Genomic DNA, 18467 nt, shown 5'->3' on the forward strand with positions numbered 1-18467 from the left:
AAAGGGAAGATGGAATAGTGAGGGGAAGAGTAAGGAAAAGAGGGCTGAAGAAAGTGGAAACAGAGACAGATGTGGACAAAAGGGTCAATGGTAAGGACTGGAAGAACTGGCAAGAGAGAACATGACAGGAATGAGACTGAAAGGAGGATGAGAGAGAAATAATGGGGATCTGAGTTAGACTTTTGAAGAGGGCTTCAGTTTGACACTGCTTGAGGTGTACTCCTTGGTGCAGGAGAAGAGAGCAGACCTTTGACTTGAGGGACAAGTCACAGAGAGACAGAGCCTGAGTGGGACAGCAAAGTAAAATTGCTTGGTTTAGGCACTACAAGAGCTGAGTGGCAGCTGAACATCCTGAACACTTATAAGCATGCATGTCCTGCCCCTCCTCTCTGTAGGGGCAGTGGGGAATTTTAGTTCTCTCAATCAATTACACTTTGTTTCCTTGGCAGAAAAGGGATGACTAGAAAGTCAGGGAACAGATGGAGGATTCCCCCTCACAACCCTCTCCAACGGTTGTGAACTAGCAGAAATTTGTAGCTGGATCTAAAATCAGCTTCAAGGAAGCCTGGAAGGGAAATACTGTTGAGTTGCATTTTCTGTGTGATTATTTGAGATTTCATTTATGAAGCATGATGCAGCAGACAGAGCTTTATGGGACCATGGAACTGGAGTCATCACATTCTAAGTGACTGAAGAACTTAATTTTTTTCATCCATGAAGCATTTGGTTTTGCCTACATCCATGCCAGGTGCTTGAGATAAGGAAGAAGTACTACATGGGTCTTCACAGCAACGGAGAGCAAAGCTGGTGTAGTTTGTGTGTGAGGGAGTGAAGAGGTATGGAAGGGGAATGGGGTGGCATTTGGAGGCAGGAGGACACATTTTCTCAGTCCAAGCAGGACTGAATCCTCAAAGACTATACAGGATCCAGCTGATGTCTACAAGAAAGTTTCTTCGCAGATCTTGCTGGCCTGAGTTTCTGTCAAGCACATGAAGAAACTTCTGTTGTAATAACATTGAATTATCCTGTTCTTCTGATGTGACCATTCAAAGCTACAATTTCTGCTTTTCAGAAATCTCTAAAAAGAAAGCTGATCCATCTACTAGTATTTTCTTAGATGTGCTGTTGAGACCACAAGTTCATTTGATAGGCACAGTGGGAGTCATCTCTGTTGGTGATTGTAGAAACTATCTGATGAACTAACAGTTGTGCAAATGGCCTATTTCTTGCCTACACTCTTTTTTAATGCTAGGACAAATAAGTGTTTCTAAAACTTTTTAAGCTGTTTCTGTTGTATTATGTTGGGAAAGGTGAAGGTTCCGCACGGGGAAGCAAGCGGCCGACTCCGTGTGGGTGATACAGCAAGCTCCAACTTTATTGTCCGACAGGCTCTTTCTTATACAGTGCAGGACAGGCATACAATTATCAATCATTTTTAATTGGCTAGGCTCTAAAGATAGCATTCAGGTACTCTCCCTACTCACAGCTGCAGCTGTGAGGCTTATCTCCTGCTTTCCCAGGCTTGGGTGCATTCCTAGCTGTTTTTCTCCAACCTGTTTGTTTCACCCTCAAGGACGAGTTACCCCTGCCATCTGCCATCTGCCCAGCTGAGTTACTCCCTCTCTATATATAAGTTACTATCTCCAGAGCCTTGCTTGTACACTGGATTCCCAGGTGCGTTCCCAGGACTGTGTCTGTATGTTCCCAGGGGACTGAGGCCTAGCTCTTTTTGGCCTTCCCCAGGATTATGTCCCTCCATTCTCCAACAGTATTACAGTGGATATCAATTTTGTTAATGCTTTCCTGAAAGTTTCTATTACTTTGATCCAGTTTTTGAGATGCTCATGCCCAATGTTCTTCAAGGTATTCATGTGTTTAACCTATGGAGAGTTTTATGCTTAGGTGTACTGGGTAACTTTTCTCTTCAGAATAATCTCTTGAATTCAAAGGGACTAATAAAATGGTGTTTTTCATGCTTACATATCTGAAAGGTGTGGTTCAGATGCATAACTCCTCCGAAGTATGGGTCTACAAGGCATTGCTATAACTCATAAAGGTTGATTTATTAATAGGTCACTGTGTGGTCTCAGTATTTATGTACTTGGAGAAACAAGACTTTGATTTCCCTAGACACGAAGAGATTCATCACCTTCAGAACACCTTATGTAACTTTGCTGTTGTTATTCTCTTACTAGAACAGCATGAGCCATTAGTTTTAATAAGAGGATTAAGTGAAATAGGCCCACCTTACTTGGCTACATTGCCTGGGAACGCATTTTCCTACAAAACTCTTCTGGAAGATTCAGTTAGGAGCTCATTTTATGTGTTTAAATCCATTTCTACTCAGCATAACATTTAAATATGGATTTAATGGATGCTTATCCATCTAATTTGTTGAACTGAGCCCACAGTCATTAAACAAGGTGGCAACAGGTGAAAATAGGTGACAAGTTTGTTTGGTGGGCTGTCCAGCCCTTGTATTCCCTATGGAGCCAGAGAATGTTTACACAACAACAAACTGTTCTTATTGAGGGAACAATACAATGTGAGCTTTAGGACAATCAGAAGGTTTTTCACTTCACATCATCCCACACTGTCAAGAGGTGGTGATGGTTCTACTTTTGATATCTTAAATCTCTTCTTCAGAGAGACTCAATTAGGAATTTAATTCAAAAAGAAGACAAAAGGAAATAGCATGTCTTCCCTAGAGGAATATTCCTAACACTGAGTGTGTGGTCACGGAACAGAAAGGAAGAGGAAGCAATTGAGCATGGGAAGGCAGCAAGACATGGAATGGAATGAGGGTCAGGATACAACCTGTTCCATACTGTCTGTCAAGTGCTAGTCAGCTCTGTGCCCTTGAAGGGGCAATCTGTTTTTTCTTTCTCAAGGAAGATTACTATCCTTCAAATAAAGACTTTACTCACATTTCCCCCAACTCCTTTCTTCTATGAATGAAACAACTCTTTCTGCTACTCCAAGCTGGACTTAACAAAACTATTTGCAAGTGTAAAAATTAGCAAAGAGATCTTGTAAATGGAAAATCCCATATGAGCTTTTTAAATGACTGGAACTCCTTTCTACTGAAACTCTTCTTCTGACCAAGTCTATATTTAATCCTTCTGTCAGAGAAACTAATAATTTGGAGGAAAAAGTTTCAAGATGAAAAACTGCACTGGTGCAGTCTGTTGTACAGACTGCCTTTTAATGGAGACCTTTCTCTGCCAAGAACCAAATAAAGCTTTCAGATAATGTTGGTAGAGCTGCACTAACCTGTATTCCTTAGTGCTGCTCAACAGGAATATGTGCCTGCAAAAACACATGGATGAATTGCAGAAACATGGAAATGTTCAGATTTGGAAAAAGTCTAGTTCACCTCATATTCTCAAAGCAGAATCAGTTTGAACAGGTTTCTCAGGACCTTGTTCAGTTGCATTTCAAATCTCCACAAAGATGGAAGTGTTTAAGAGCATTTTTGATCTGGCACTAGAAGATCAGTTTAGGATTTGGGGGCTACAGGGGAGTGGCAGGTTAATAGTTGGACTTGATGATCTTAGATGTCTCCTCCAGCCTTGATGATTCTATGATTCTATGAAAGCCTTTTTGAAGTTGATAAGCAACATCCACTGCTCTCTCACACACCATTCTCATTAGCTGGTTGTAGAATTCTATCAGGTTGGTTAAGCTTAATTTCCCCCTTCACAAATCAAAACAAACCATACCCAACCACCTACTTTTCCTTTATATGTTTGGAAATGGTTTTCAGGAGGACTTGCTTAGGAATGGAGTTGATGTTGACCAGCCTGCAATTCCCCAATTTCTTCTCACCCTACTCATAGACAGGAGTGACTTTTGTTTTATTCTGGTCCTTGGAAACCTCCTGCAATCACCATAACCTCTCAAAGATAATTGAAAGTGACCTTGTAATGACACCAACCCCATGGAGTGACATCACATACTCATAAGTGAAACCCATCAGGACACATGGACTTGTGTGTGTCCAGATTGTCTAAATGTTTCTTACGTAACTCTTGTTCCCCCAGAGTAAGTTTTCTTTTCTCTAGATTTTCCTACTGGTCTCTGAGGCCTGGAGTTTCTGAAGGCTGATCTTACCAGTAAAGACAGAGGTGAAAAAGGCAGTGAATACCTTTGCTACACCCTTTGGCACTACCTTTGCCTCCCCTTTCAGCAGTGACTCCATGCTGCTGTGGAATGCAGGTCCATGGATGTGTAGAAGCCCTTACAGCCCCTTGCCACATTCAGCTCTAGATATTTTTTTTTGGCTTGCCTAACCCTGTCTCAGATCACTGTGACAGTGTCTTTATATTCCTATATACTTCTGACCCCAACTTCACATCATATGAGCTTCTTTTTCTATTTGAGTTTTGACAGGACATCCTTGGTCACCTATGCAAGCCTTTTTGTGCTCTTGCTTTAGCATTGGGAAAGACATCCTCTTTGAAAAGTGTAGAGCACAGGGAATGTAATTTCAAGGGGAATAGATTTACAGTCTGCAACTTCCATTATATAATAGGATATGAATAAATCATGTTTTCAGGGCTTGATTTATGGGAATTGACTGAAAGGATAAATGAAGACAGTTTTTATAGAATGCACTGTTTTCTGCAGTGCAGAAATTTGTTTGGGACAAATTTATCTCTTAGAGTTCACATGTCTTCCAGCAAAGAGAAATGAAACATGGCAATAAATGTTTCATACTCCAGACTTACAGAGACAAAGTTGATCCTCTTGTTTTCTTGTATTACAGCAATCTTCCTCCAATTTATCCAAAACTATCTTCAGCATCAACTAGCATCAGAATGTGTCTGGCTCTTGTTAATAATAAACCCTGAGTCAGCTGTAGAGAGGCAGATTTCAAAATCAATGATGCTAAGTGGAGTGGAGATGACAAAAACAGTCCACGCAGCAGCTTTCTGAGTCTGAAATCTGATTTGATGAGTTGAAGTCATAAATCTGTGGACAGATGAAAAACAAAAATGGTGAAGTGCCAAAGGCTTGATTGTGAAACCTGTTTGAACCAACCAGCACACACTCTCTTAAGGGGGAGCCTAAGCTTACAAAACACTGAAGATGAAAGTTGTGAGTTATTGTTGCCAACTTCACTGTTTTCACTGTAAATTTATGCTGGTAAAACTTACATAGCACTCAGCCAGTTTCAAAAGTTGATAGTAGTGTTTGTGCTGGATTTTTTTTGGTCTAGCTCAATGACTCAGTGCTGGGACACAGCATCTGTTTGCCAGATTGAAGGACTGAACAAGGATCAACTTGCTTCAAGTTTGTCCAACTTTGCCTGTCCCTCAGACTATCATGCCGTGTCATTCTTCCTTTCTGATATATGACATCTTCTACCTTTGATGCAGAGTGTTTCAGGGATAGCATATCTACCTCATGCTGCAAGTAATTTGCCCATAGACTTTCTCCTAGTGTCCACACAAGCTTGGTAAAGCTCAGGACACAGGTGCCTGGAACTTCTTCAGCGTTACACATTCAGATACTTCCTGCAAATGAGATGGTAGTGCTTAAAGGGGATAAAAGTGTTGAATGATGACAGGTGCTACACAAATGTGACTGTTTGCCCTAACCCCCCAAGAACTGTTCAGTTCTTACAGCTGAACAGATCAACTTGCTTCAAGTAGCAATAATAAAAGGCTACGAAGTAGTTTTGAAGAAATCTATGACCCGTGCATACTCCTTGTGTCAGTTTGAGCATGGTGCCAACTGGTGCAAGAGTGTGTGATGGGGTAGGGGCAGGATGTTTGTGGTTGAGTCCCCTCCCAGGGTCTCCTTTTGAGGGCAGATGGAGCAATAGATCTGCAGCCAGATCTCTGTGGTCACTGAAGTCAGGGAACTGGCAAGTTCCAGCAGAGTCTGATCTCTATCTATGAGATAGGGCCACTGCAGTTTGGCCCAAATGAATACAGCTTATGATTTAAGGAAATTTCTGCATTCTGGTACCGTGCAGAAAGGGTGGAATTGAACCTCTGCTTTGCAGGAATTAAGAGAAATATTGGTGCTGCTCTGCTGGTATTGGAGCCAAAGCATCAGGAATGACCAGGGAGAACAATGTAAACTGAATGGCATTAAGGCATTTTACAGCACATATCTAGGGATGGAGCCCGCACCTCAGCTTTGAGTAATCTTAGCAATGCTGACACATGGATATTTCAGTAGGTTTTTGATTTATTTCTCTTTTCCTGTGTTTTTTTAAGCATAGTTTCTCAGTGAATGCATCCCACAGTATACCCAGTCCCACAGAAAATGCAGTATGGCATAAAACACCATAACAAGCTGCATATTGGTGCAAGATCCTGATATTGATTAGTCTGCACAGTTGCATAAAAGGAAATATCACTGCCTGCTAGAGATTCCCATTTACTAGCATCAATTATTTGATCTGATCTCTACCCTAGATTCTTGATAACATATCCTGACAGTCACTATGAATCACACGTAAAATACTAACGTTTGTAACACTACAGTTAACACCTCTTGCAAGTGTTGATTCCTTGACAGGATCCTGACAGGCCTCTTGACTTCACCAGTTGTTCAGTGATGTTATTGTATGAAATCACATTTAATTGCCCAGGAAAAATAGAGAAGGAGTGTGGGGTCCTATGACCCAGTCTAGCTTGATGTCTGACTCTAAACATGCAAAGCGTATGGAGACACTTGCATCACATGGTCTCGGTGGTGCAGAATTAGCTTTTGAAGACATTATCACTGTGGTTTTAGTGATCCAGGTTAAACAGTGTGCTATTGTTCTTCAGGATTTCAACATTTTTTTAGGAATCCATGACTGTTCTGAAGTTATTGTTTGCTGCTGAATTCTGGGTTATGTTCTTTCCAAAAAGCAATTTGTACAGTACATTTTGCTGTCACCACCAGATCTTTGCTTTTCAGTATCATGTGTTCCATGCAAGCCACTGTGAGATATATATTACAGAGAATAGACAGCCCTTTCTTTGGCTTGACAAGAACTTTAACAGGGAGGAAACATTTCTTCAAACCAGTTCTAGCATATGAGTAGGAATCCATTTTAAATTTGGACCACAAACCTAGCTTTGGTCAAAATCTTGCTAGGAATAATGAAGGAGTAATCTATTTGATTGCAATGGAAGAGGCTGTCAGTAAACACAAGAGTCACTCCCAGGCTATGTGAGGACTTGTGGCTAGATGCACTGCTCAGAGTGCTGGAAGACGAGACTCAAAAGGCATCTGCTTTATTTTTGGCACTGTCATTAATTTGCTGTCTGATCCTAGGCAAGCTGTGTGTGTCATCATGTTCATACGTAGATCCTCAAAACTGCATTTCAATAACTAAATAAACAGTCTGTTTAGAGGCCTCAATGCCTAAATTTAATAATCTTTTTCTGGATTGTCAGAGGTATTATGAGGTGTAATCAATGTAAATAAAACACTTCGTGATCTTTTCTTCACCTGTCTACGTCTGTATCCAGATTTTTATGCCATGCTGATAAAAGATTCTAAGTTGAAAGTAATTACTGTATGTATGAAAAGATGTCTGAGAAAGCTTAATAGCATAATTACCCTTATCAATAGATTTTCTTGAGAGCAATTCTGTTGTCTTTCTTTGAAGACAGAGATGATTAGAAATTATTTTATTCGCATAGTTTCTCTTCTGCAAAAGGCTGTTTTGTGAGGACATAAGCAATGAAATGCTATTACAGGAGACTGGAGAAGACAAATGCATTTGCAGTTGATTGAGGAAAACAGTTTTGTGGAAACTGAAGTACCTTGCTATGAACAAGCAAAGGGTCAAGATGCTCTTGCTTGGCTTTTCTTCATTCCCATCCCATTCTCAGCTCTCTGTTCAGTCAAAGTGACCCAGAGACATTTGCTTTTGACTCTGAAGGTCATGGCAAAATGACAAGGCTTATGTCAAGTTTACCTTGGGCAACTGGATAAGCCTATTTGTTCTCACAAGTGCCAAGCAGCAACCTGAGGTGTGGGAGAGGGGGAAGATGTGGCTCTGACCTTCTGCCTGCGATTTGTGACCATGGTGAAAGTTTGTCCAACTTTGCCTGTCCCTCAGACTATCATGCCGTGTCATTCTTCCTTTCTGATATATCACATCTTTTACCTTTGATCAGAGTATTTCAGGGATAGCATATCTACCTCATGCTGCAAGTAATTTGCCCATAGACTTTCTCCTAGTGTCCACACAAGCTTGGTAAAGCTCAGGACACAGGTGCCTGGAACTTCTTCAGCGTTACACATTCAGATACTTCCTGCAAATGAGATGGTAGTGCTTAAAGGGGATAAAAGTGTTGAATGATGACAGGTGCTACACAAATGTGACTGTTTGCCCTAACCCCCAAAACCAGCTGTGGTTTAGTTCTGCCCTGAACTTCATTAGTTGGTTGTGGGCCAGGCCTAGGCTATACAACTCTGTGCATATAAAGGCTGAACAAAAGGTACTCAAGACATGCTTTAGTCTAGAACTGCATTTATAGGTCTTCTAAAAAAATAAATTATGGCATGTTATTAAAATTTCAGAGAAGGGCTAAGGCAAGCAGACTAACAGCAACTAAAACAACCAACAGCACAGCAATGTAAAGACAAACAGAACTGCTTGGGGGCATCAAATGCAAATAATTCCCAGATGTGTGGCTAGTGACTGGGCTTATAAACCTATTCACTAGACAAAGGAGGCTATAGAACTGCCTGAGTGTATTTCTTCGCTTCTTTGACCTGGCCTCTGTATCCTGATTAAGGAAAAGGTTTTGATGAACAGTCTGTTTTTCAAATAGACATCTTTCAGCTGTCAGGCTGTCACAAGAAGACAACAGCCAAGCACTTATGGACCTCAGAGAACTCACAGTGGAAAAAAATAGCTTAAATTCTGCAACTGCAGAAAAAGCTCTCTCTGTATGAAACAGTGGAAAACAAACAAATGAAAAAAAGTTGTGATGTCCAAATAACACTTTTTCCCCTTCTAGGTCATAGTGTTCTGTCTGACCTTGGTTTACTAAAAATAGCTTTCTTCCTTCCCTTTATATCTCATAGGAATAACACATTTCTAATACACTTATCCAGTGCTTATGCAATGGGAAAGTCATGAGGAGACTGGGAATATTTGGTATCTGTTCCTTGGACTACTTCAGGTAATATGAAATGCAGTAACAATCTGGAAAACATGGCTCTTCTTCCAGGAGAACAACTGAACCAGTGTGCTCCAAAATCAGTCTTTTATTTATTTGCTCAGTGTTAGGAACATTCCAGGTATTGAAACATATCTGTCTATACTTGGAATTTGTATTAACTGTTCTGTGCACCTGAGCAGATGCCTGGGGCAGATGCCACAATTCCAAACAAGTACTGGATATGATCTGGGGGATAGTGTGGACCAGAGACTATTGCCACAAAGCAACTTGGATGCAGCCACCCTGGTTAGGAAGGCAAGTGTTTAGTAGTGAGGACAGGACAGCAAAAGGAGCACCATTGTATTTCAGTATATATTGCCTTTTTTGTGTGTTTGTTTTCCCCCCAAACATTTTCTTCATTATAGAGTAGTGAGGCCAACTCGTACTCTAATTTTCTACATTCATCATAAAACTTAAATAAAAAATGGAACAATGTCTCCAGAATCCTGGAGATAATTTTTTATTTGTAATCTACTGTTTCCAGGACATTACTGATAAATCTTTCTTTCTGCACTACTTGACATTGATAAAGCCTCAGCTGGATGTCTATATTTAACTTTGAGTACTGTGCTTCTAAAAGGATGGGAACCAAGTGAACAGAGCTAGAAGAAAAGCAACAAGAAGGGTCATGTTTTGCAGATGCCTGATCAATGAAGAGAGATTGAAAGAATTGGATTTGTAGAGAGGGAGAGAGGGACAGAGGTTTTTTCAATGTTTTAACATTCTCTGCAAAGACAGAAAAGAACAATCCAATCCCCATTTCTGTGATGAATAAATAAAGAAGCAAAGGGTTCAAATTTTGAGAGGGCAAATTGGGTAATATGTAAAACTTTGTACCAAAAATGGGATCTGGAACAGATTGATTTGAACTGCTTTGGGATTTCTAGATCAACTTTTTCAGGAATGAACTGGGGTAGCCAGGTTAGTCTTGGGTTCAAGGGATGCATTGGGAGGCCTCAGACTTCTTTCTTGTTCTATGACTTTGGTTTTTTTATTTCTGTGAGGTTTAAATATTAATGAAGTAATGCCAATATATTTCAATCTATTGCAAAACATCTTTGGAGAGGTTTTTTCCCCCCCACATCTGTCTGGCTTCAAAATCCTCTTCTCTGTCTGAACACATCCTCTTTACAGATCTATAAACATGAAACAAGTTTTCAGGGCATATATATATATATAATTATCTATATTCAAAAGACAGACATTTTGATAGGTTTTCTGTTCATTGCTATATTATTTGTTTGAGGATATATATTTACCCTATGCTGAAGAAACTTAGACTATGAAAAATCCTTTGATAATGACATCATGACCTTTCTCTGGACACTGTCTCTGAATTTTGACTTAGTTACCAAGAGCTCCTTTGAAGACTGTTTTGTTTACTCTGGCAGGCTAACTGTAAAATCTTGGATGGCACAGGGTTCCTGGCCCTAACAAGCCTAAAAGGAAAGTGTGGATCTAAAAAGTTGCACAAATAAAGTTGCTGGGACTTGTCCATTGTAATATTCATTTGCATTGCCATACATGCCAAAAATGAGATTTTAATGTGGAAAAAAAGTACTGGTCAAAGTACAGTGGTTAAATGTAAGGTAACATTATTTACAATACTTTTAAATCATAGCAAATTTTTGGAAAATCTCTGTCAGCATCCCATTAGCACAACCCACAAATGCCACATGTGTTGGAAAAGGTGAAGTGGGCAAATGGGCACTCCTAAATCTGGTGTTCGGACAAAGTAATGCTCTGCTTAAAGTGTACAGCCTAAAAGATCAGATTCCTCCTCAATGTTGCATTAATGTTTTTCCTTTGCTTTAGAAAAAAGTAAATATTTTGTGCCACTTTAATTAATAGCAGGTCTCATGCTATTCAGTGTAACCTCATCACCTTGAATGATCTAATTATCTGTTCAAAGGTTGTCATGTTTCCTGATTTCACCAAAAAACCAGAGTTCAGTGACAAGTGTCTACTTAAGGAAAGCCATTTGACTGAGACTGGAGAAAAACAGAAGGGAAAGGAGCTGCTTCTAGTAAAACTGATCTATAACTTATTGACAAAATTGGAAATTAATATTTTTGAATAATTTGCAGAGACAGCCCCCCAACACCTTGGGATTTTGTATGATAATATGAGAAAGAGTTTAGCAGTCTAAGGACTGGTCTTTAGTAAGGCTTCTTGCAGAGAAAGAGATATCTGTGAAGGAAAACCTAGTCCTAGGAACAGCAGTCCAGAAGACTGAGCCTTCCAACAAACCTCCTTCAACAGGAAAGAAAACAGAACAGATTCTTTGTTTTTCTACAATTCTTCCCTAATGACTCTACAAACTGAGTCCAGTTTCTTAATGATGTGCTGTTAGTAATATTCTGCAATAACTAGGCAAGATGCCAGTTGGCAATTTACAGCAAATATGTCCTTCCTAATCCCCCCACAGTCTCCCTGTTGGCTGGGGCCCTAATGAGCATGGGCTGCTGTGTTGCAGGAATAAATGCTCAGCTGCATGAATGGCTCCACTGCTCCTTATATAACTGGTGTAATGGTAGTTTTAAAAGTTACTAAACTTACTGTCTTACTGGAAGGGAGAAAAGGATGCTTTCTTAGCAAATTACAAGTGGATTAGTCCTCTTTATCAGTAGGTTATTTTCCCTCAGACTGTGATAACCTGGAAAAAGATGCTGTTCGTAAAAAGGGTTCATCTAATCACAAATCTCATTAAGACAGCCTGAATGTCAACAGGTGACTGTGAACTGAAAAAGCATAGCTTTTCTTTCAGCACACTTTCCATTAAAAATGACATGAGATGTGGAGAGAGTCACAGCATAAACCACAGGGAATATACTTGTTGTAAAAGCACACCAGTGACCAGACAAAGCTGAGCCTGGGAATAAAGTATATAACATCTGCAAATGGAGGATAGGCTTTTAAAGTCCATTCAAGTATGTACAGTCCCCAAAGCATCTACTTGCTTTTCTCAGCTTCTGCAGAAGTCGATTGTAACAGTACAGAACAGAGTTGTTGGTAACAAGCCATGCTAAGACTGTGTTACAGACAGAATCTGTCCTAGTCGGTCATGAAAAAGCTAAAATTTTGAACCAAAACAGTGCAAATAAAGCAATTGTTTCTACTCTGTTTCCAAATCCAAAGACTTGCAAGGTATTTCGTCCTAATAAAGTAGGTTACATTTTTCTTCACAGAAGTAATCAGCCTAGAATAGGAGAAAATGTATTTGGAAAGTGGTTGAAAGAATTGGAACATTATAGGAGAAATCTGGAGTTAGGGTCATGAGTTCCCCCTAAATGACTAGGGAAGGCTTATTTACTTCAGTAAAGAAAGGAGTTGTGAGAAGACCCGCGAAAAAACCCTCATCACATACTCTTTTTGGGAAAATGTGTCCCTGTGACAGGAAAGCAGCAGGGGCAGAAGTGACACAGTTATCTGTTTACCCAAGGTCCAATTCTAGGCACATAGTAGTAGGGATTTCTGCAGGAAAGGAAACACATCTTGCTCTGCAGTTTGCTTGCCAAGACACAACACAAGCTTTACAACAGGCCACTGTTTGAAACCTGTGACATCTGGAGGTGGAAAAAACAGCCAAAAATTAACAGCTTCCACTGCCAGTTTCCAAGCACATGTACTGCCCAGTCCCTGGGTTAGCTCTGTAAGCACCATGGCCTGCGGTGACCACACCACACTTTCTTGCAGCACTTGTCCATGACTGTCTTTGTACAAAGGCATGAAAAACAGAGGCTGTGATCTGGTTTTGGTACTTGCATGGAAGTGTAAAGACCTTGATGATATCCCAGCACTGTTTGCTTCCCCAGGAGTTGTCTGAGCCCCAGGTTAGAGGGAGCAGAAACTTGAATATTCAGTCTGACAGCAAAGGGTTCAACTCTACCTGTGTTTCTTCTTGAACTGGGTATCTGCCAGTGCTTACACACTTCTGTGGGCACCAGACTCCCTGACAGCATGCTAATAGGTGCCCTTGCTCCAGGATATTGCTGCTGAGGGAGTTGGCCTTGGGTATGTCCAGGTAATGCAGAAAAATAGGTATTGGTACCTCTAGAGAATGTAGGATCTTGTGCAGAGTTTGCTGGCTTGGAGAGAAGGATCTTGAAAGGCAAACTAAGCAATGATTTTCCTGATAGTAGGACTATCTGAGCTGTTGCACATTTTTTAGTTCAGCCTGGTACTAGATCAGATTGCAAAGTCGCTACTGTCTCTACCAGATGCCTGTAGAGACAAGAGTGGAACCCCTGTGGGGAACAGCTCTTCTAGAGGATTAGCAGCACATGAGGACTTAATCTTCAAGAGGGAATTACAAAGTCTGACAGGCACATTCCCTGAATGTACACTAAGCATTGAAACAAACTGGGAAGAAAAACACTTGTTTATTTCTTCCCTTTGTACCTCTGATGAGTTCAGAGTTTCCCACCCTTATTCTGAGACTCAAAGGGACAGTCAAATTTTCTAGAGCTGAAATCACACTAGTAGTTTCTACAGGACAAGGTAATTCCAAAATAAAGGGAAAAAACCTTTCCACCTCCCCCCTCAAGTATTTATTTCCTTTGAATTAATGTTATTATTTACTTATTTCCGTAACAGTTGTAAAATATTTTGGTTTGGACCATCAGGTTGACAAATAGAGGAGCTGTGATTATCACGTAAGCACATGAATACAGAAGATGGGCTTTTATAAAACATGGTGAGACCACTGACCAAGTCACCAAGATTGGCACTGCTGTAGATGAATGGTCAGCAAATACTACACAGGAGAGAGAGGAACCACTTGCAGAGAGGGAAGGAAGAGATTCTCTGAGGTAATAGCAGCTACTTCCAAAAATACAGCAAATGTCCTTTCTATTTTTGGTACTAAAGAGCTGCTGGTTGTGAAGGTCTCATGTCCTGTCGGTACTCAAGACACACATGACTCTGTAATTATTATCTGGAAATTTTATTAATCTTAGTAGCTCAAGTATATGGACTGTGTCTTAAAAAGGTGTCCAAAACTTCAATAGGCTTTCTGAGCCTCTGCCTCAGAATTGACATCCTTACAACACAGAAACAGTATTACAAAAAAAAAATATATTAAAATCACTAATTTCATCAAAGAAATTACTTGCAGTACAGAAAAATCCTCCTAGTAGAAACTTACACATTGTCAAATCATGCAGACACAGCAAAGCATTGCTATGGAAACAAAACTAAAGATGGCTTATGGTGAGAAGAAAAACTTGCAAGGGATTGTGAAAAGTAAGTTTATAAGAATGACACCTTTCAGCTTGATCTTGATAGACATCTTGTAACACAAGCAACTCGGATTAGAAGGCTGTTTTTATTTAGTTTTCCACAGAGACAGGTTACTTTCACCTCTATTCTTACAAGTCTGAAATCAAATACTGTCAACATACATATATGGGCTACACAGCCAGAGAAATCTGCCAGTACAGAGTTACACTTCTCCTGTCAAACACTTTAAGAAAAACAAATATGATCCCTCCCATGCCCATCTAATGACAGAAGAACAGCTAAGTCAGGATAGAATGTTAATCATGAAGTATTTTCTTTATATGAGTCTAGTTATTCATAAAAGAGGAAAAAAATTCTAGTTTCTGATGTTTAAACAAAACGTACTTTATATATTTGGCTAAGCTGAAATATCATACCTTGCCAAATGAAAAACTGCTCCCTAACGGTAGGTTCCCTAGCAGCTCAGTAGGTATGCAAGGCATGCAGTTCATTTCCTGCCAAGGCAGAGAAAAATGGGTAGGTCTGAAATAATGTTTCGAGTGTGCTTGAAAAAGGTCTTAGCTGTTAAGGTTGTAGACTGCATATATACATATCTTGACTCTTGGTCTCCTTGAAAATTTCACAGGTATAACTTTTGGCTTAACTCCTTTTTAGCTCTCAGTGATGGAAGGTTCAGTAGGAGGCAGAATAGGAATTTCCAGAGCATTACAATCATCAGTGAGGTACACCAAGTCCTGGAGAAACAAAAAAAAAGGATAACATTTATAAGGTGCAAGACAGAAAATAGCACAATATTGTAAAGCTCAAACCTGATCCAGTTTTGCTGGTCAGGGGACAGTGTGGAGGCAGCGGGGACTGAAAGCAGAGACAATGTCCCTCTTGATGCATCTTGACCTACCCTTCTGCAGTAGGAGATCAGGATGGTGTACAGGCTCCGAGCTTTTTCCTTCAGCTCTTGCACTTCAAGCACTCTGTCACAACTAGGGTAGGCCACAAAATCTCGGAGCTTTGCCAGCACACAGTAATTCTGCAAAGCATGCAAAAGAGGTCTGTGTAACCCTGCACAAACACAGATTTATGTTCCTCATCCACCACTCCTAAAATTCTTACTGCTTCTGTGGGAACCTTGAATTCCTACCTCTATGTATATGTAATCTGTGTAACCTTTAGTTAGGAAAATTCATCATCAATATTTCATAACAAAGATGTTTGGTCCAAATTACTGCTTGGAAAAGTGCATATACAGAGTTTTGGTCTATCAGCTTATTTCTCACATGCTTTAGCAGGTAGCAGTGCCAATACAATTAATTCTGCTCCTCTAGTAGGTGGAGTTGTCTACAGAATAGATGCACTGTCCCACTTTTAAGAGAGCACCTGATTTTGCTGATGAACAGATTAGCAGGATGTCACAGATGTGATTGTTGCTGCACAACAGACAATACTGTGACTATCAGTCAAGAGTTTCTCAGAGTAATTTTTACCTCGGACTTTGTGTTATCAAAATAAAGCACAGACAGCATGAATTTCACAATGCCCTTTTGAGGCAGGTAAGTAAATATCCTGGGTATTGCTTTAATGCAAGGGAAACTGAGGCACTGGACTCACATTGCTTGATCTTTTCAATGAACTGTGGCACTGGGAACTCCAGAATTAGGCTCTAGAGGATCCTGAATTATAAAACTTGTCGGTGTAGTTGCTTCTTTCAAAATGTGTCAGACATCTGTTATGTCTGATATTTTCTATTTTTTATTTACTCAGTGGAGCACTGGGAAAAGAAGCAAAACACATCAAATATCCCTGGGCAGAACACTATGACATTAACTGTGTGTGCAGGAGGTTATTTTGGCTTTGCTGGGAGATGGCTACTGCTGTCTTTTCTCAGTATCACACTTCCATGTCCTCAGGCACAATTTCTCTTTCTGACTTCAACAAGCAGCTATTTAAAATAGGAAAAGCCAGCAAAGTATACTTTCTACTAAAGCTACAGTACCAGAAGACACTCAAGATATAAAATGAAGTGGTTTTATTGAGTGAAGAAAGTTTATTCTGCATTTCTTCATTTAAACCATTAGTCAAAGTTTTGTTGCACATATTTAAGTTCTGAAAAGACTCCGTCACAATTAATTAGGAATGTACAAATAGTAGTCACTTAAAAATATTGATTTCCTCATATTAAAATTTTTAATAGAGTAAAATCTCAGAAAGTGCATGGGGATTTTAATAATGGTTCAAAATGAGACTTTGTTTTGGTCACATCTCTCTAGTTAATTAAGATTTTAAAAATTCCTTTTAAATCATTCTTCTGGGGTACAATCTTAAGAGATATTCTCACCTTTCATTAACTGCTCTTACTGCACAACAGTAAGAAAGAAGTGTGCAAACTTACATGTATATCCAAGTACAGCCTGGGCATTGTCTTCACACATGAGTCCTGCAGGAAAAAAGAAAGATCCATTGCAATTTTGTTTTGAGAGAAACCTGTGTCAAAAGCAGCAAACTTCAATGCCTGTGCAGGAGCAGTTTTTGGGTAGACTCACCACAGCTTTGGAGGTCTGTAGTTCCCTAAAGGACTCTGTTATTTCTTTGCTCAAAGACAACACCCTCGAGTAGCAAGTTGGAGGAGCTGCCCTGGCTATCAGGGCAGCAGAAAGCAGAAGAGCAATCAGGCTCAGCAGCATCTTCATTGTGGGGAACTTGTCCAAAAGAGGAGGAAGGGAGGGAAAAAATTACCGTTAGTGGTTAGGCAGGTACTGGTAAGCGTCAATGAGGAAGTTTGACAAGTCAGCCCCCAATTAAATAGTCTTCTGCATCAACAAGAAAAAAGTCTGGGGGTGGTCCGAGCAGCAGCTTACTGCCTTCTTAAATTTCCTGCCAACCTATGAGGCAGAGCTGCTAGAGCTTTCCTGCCTGGAGCCGGGAAAGAGGGAATGAGGGTAACAAAAACAAACATTACTGGTCCTTTTCATTCCAGAAAGAAAACAACCTAGTGAGCATCTCAAACCACAGAAATATGTGTGAGAAAGAGCATGGGGTTAGCAGGGTTGTAGGCTCTGATCCTGTATGTACTTTGGCATATGCACCTCTTTTTTTGAGACCCTAATGTGCAGCTGTGAGACTACATAGGCTGCAGATAGAGAGAAATCCTTCTGGGATGGGTGTCATATGTTGTCACTATCAATCATCCTTAACAACATCCTTATCATCCTCAACAAGTCTGAAACACTACAGCTATAAAGGAAACCTCCCAGGTCTACTACAATTACCTCTTTTAACCTGATCATGCATTGGTGGAGTTTGTGGTCCTGAGGGATGTGAGTCAGGTAAGGAGTAAAGTTAGGCCCCTGAACTTTAGGAAAGCAAATTTTCAGCTCTTCAAGAAGCTACTTATAGGATCCTCAGGAAGATTGCCCTCAAGGTCAAGGGAACAGACAGAACAGGCACATCTTTAAGGAAGTCTTCCATAGAGTGCAAGAGCTAACAATCCCCAGGAGCAAGAAATCAGGCAAAGAAGGTAAGAGACCTGCTGGTTGAACTAAAGGGAAAGAAGCAAATGCACAGGCAGTGGAAACAATTGACCTGCTAGAATGAGTCCAGAGGAAGGCCACCAAGTTGATTAGAGGGATGGAGCACCTCTTCTATGAGAAAAGGCAGAGACAATTGGGATTATTCAGCCTGGAGAAGAGAAAGCTTCAGGGTGACCCAATGGCAGACTTCCAGTGCCTGAAGGGAGCCTACAAGAAAGATGGAGAGAGACTATTTACTAGAACATGTACATGGGGATGGCATGTACAGGACAAGGGAGAAATGGCTTCAAACTCAAAGACAGCAGGTTTAGATTAGGTGCCAGGAATAAATTATTTCCTGTAAAGGTGGTGAGGTACTGGAACAGGCTGCCCAGAGAAGTTGTGGAATATCCATGGAATATCCAGTTCTTATCCATGGAAATGTTTAAGGCCAGGTTGGATGGGGTTCTGAACAACCTGGTCTAGTGGAAGATGCCACTGCCCATGGCAGGGGAGTTGAAACTAAACGATATTTAAA

General features: G+C 40.4%; 1 protein-coding gene across 1 annotated transcript; it reads right to left on the minus strand.

Moving 5' to 3' along the window:
- Positions 1–15076: 15076 nt before the first annotated feature.
- On the minus strand, positions 15077–17110 carry CYTL1 (cytokine-like 1). Its single transcript, XM_009075319.1, has 4 exons — positions 16964–17110; positions 16813–16857; positions 15325–15453; positions 15077–15160 (listed from the first exon to the last, which is right to left on the minus strand). The coding sequence occupies exons 1-4, from the start codon at positions 17108–17110 to the stop codon at positions 15077–15079; spliced, it is 405 nt and encodes a 134-aa protein (XP_009073567.1).
- Between the last annotated feature and the right edge of the window lie 1357 nt (positions 17111–18467).

This window comes from Acanthisitta chloris, unplaced genomic scaffold, assembly GCF_000695815.1.
Source record: "Acanthisitta chloris isolate BGI_N310 unplaced genomic scaffold, ASM69581v1 scaffold13425, whole genome shotgun sequence".
In the NCBI taxonomy this organism is placed as follows: Eukaryota; Metazoa; Chordata; class Aves; order Passeriformes; family Acanthisittidae; genus Acanthisitta; species Acanthisitta chloris.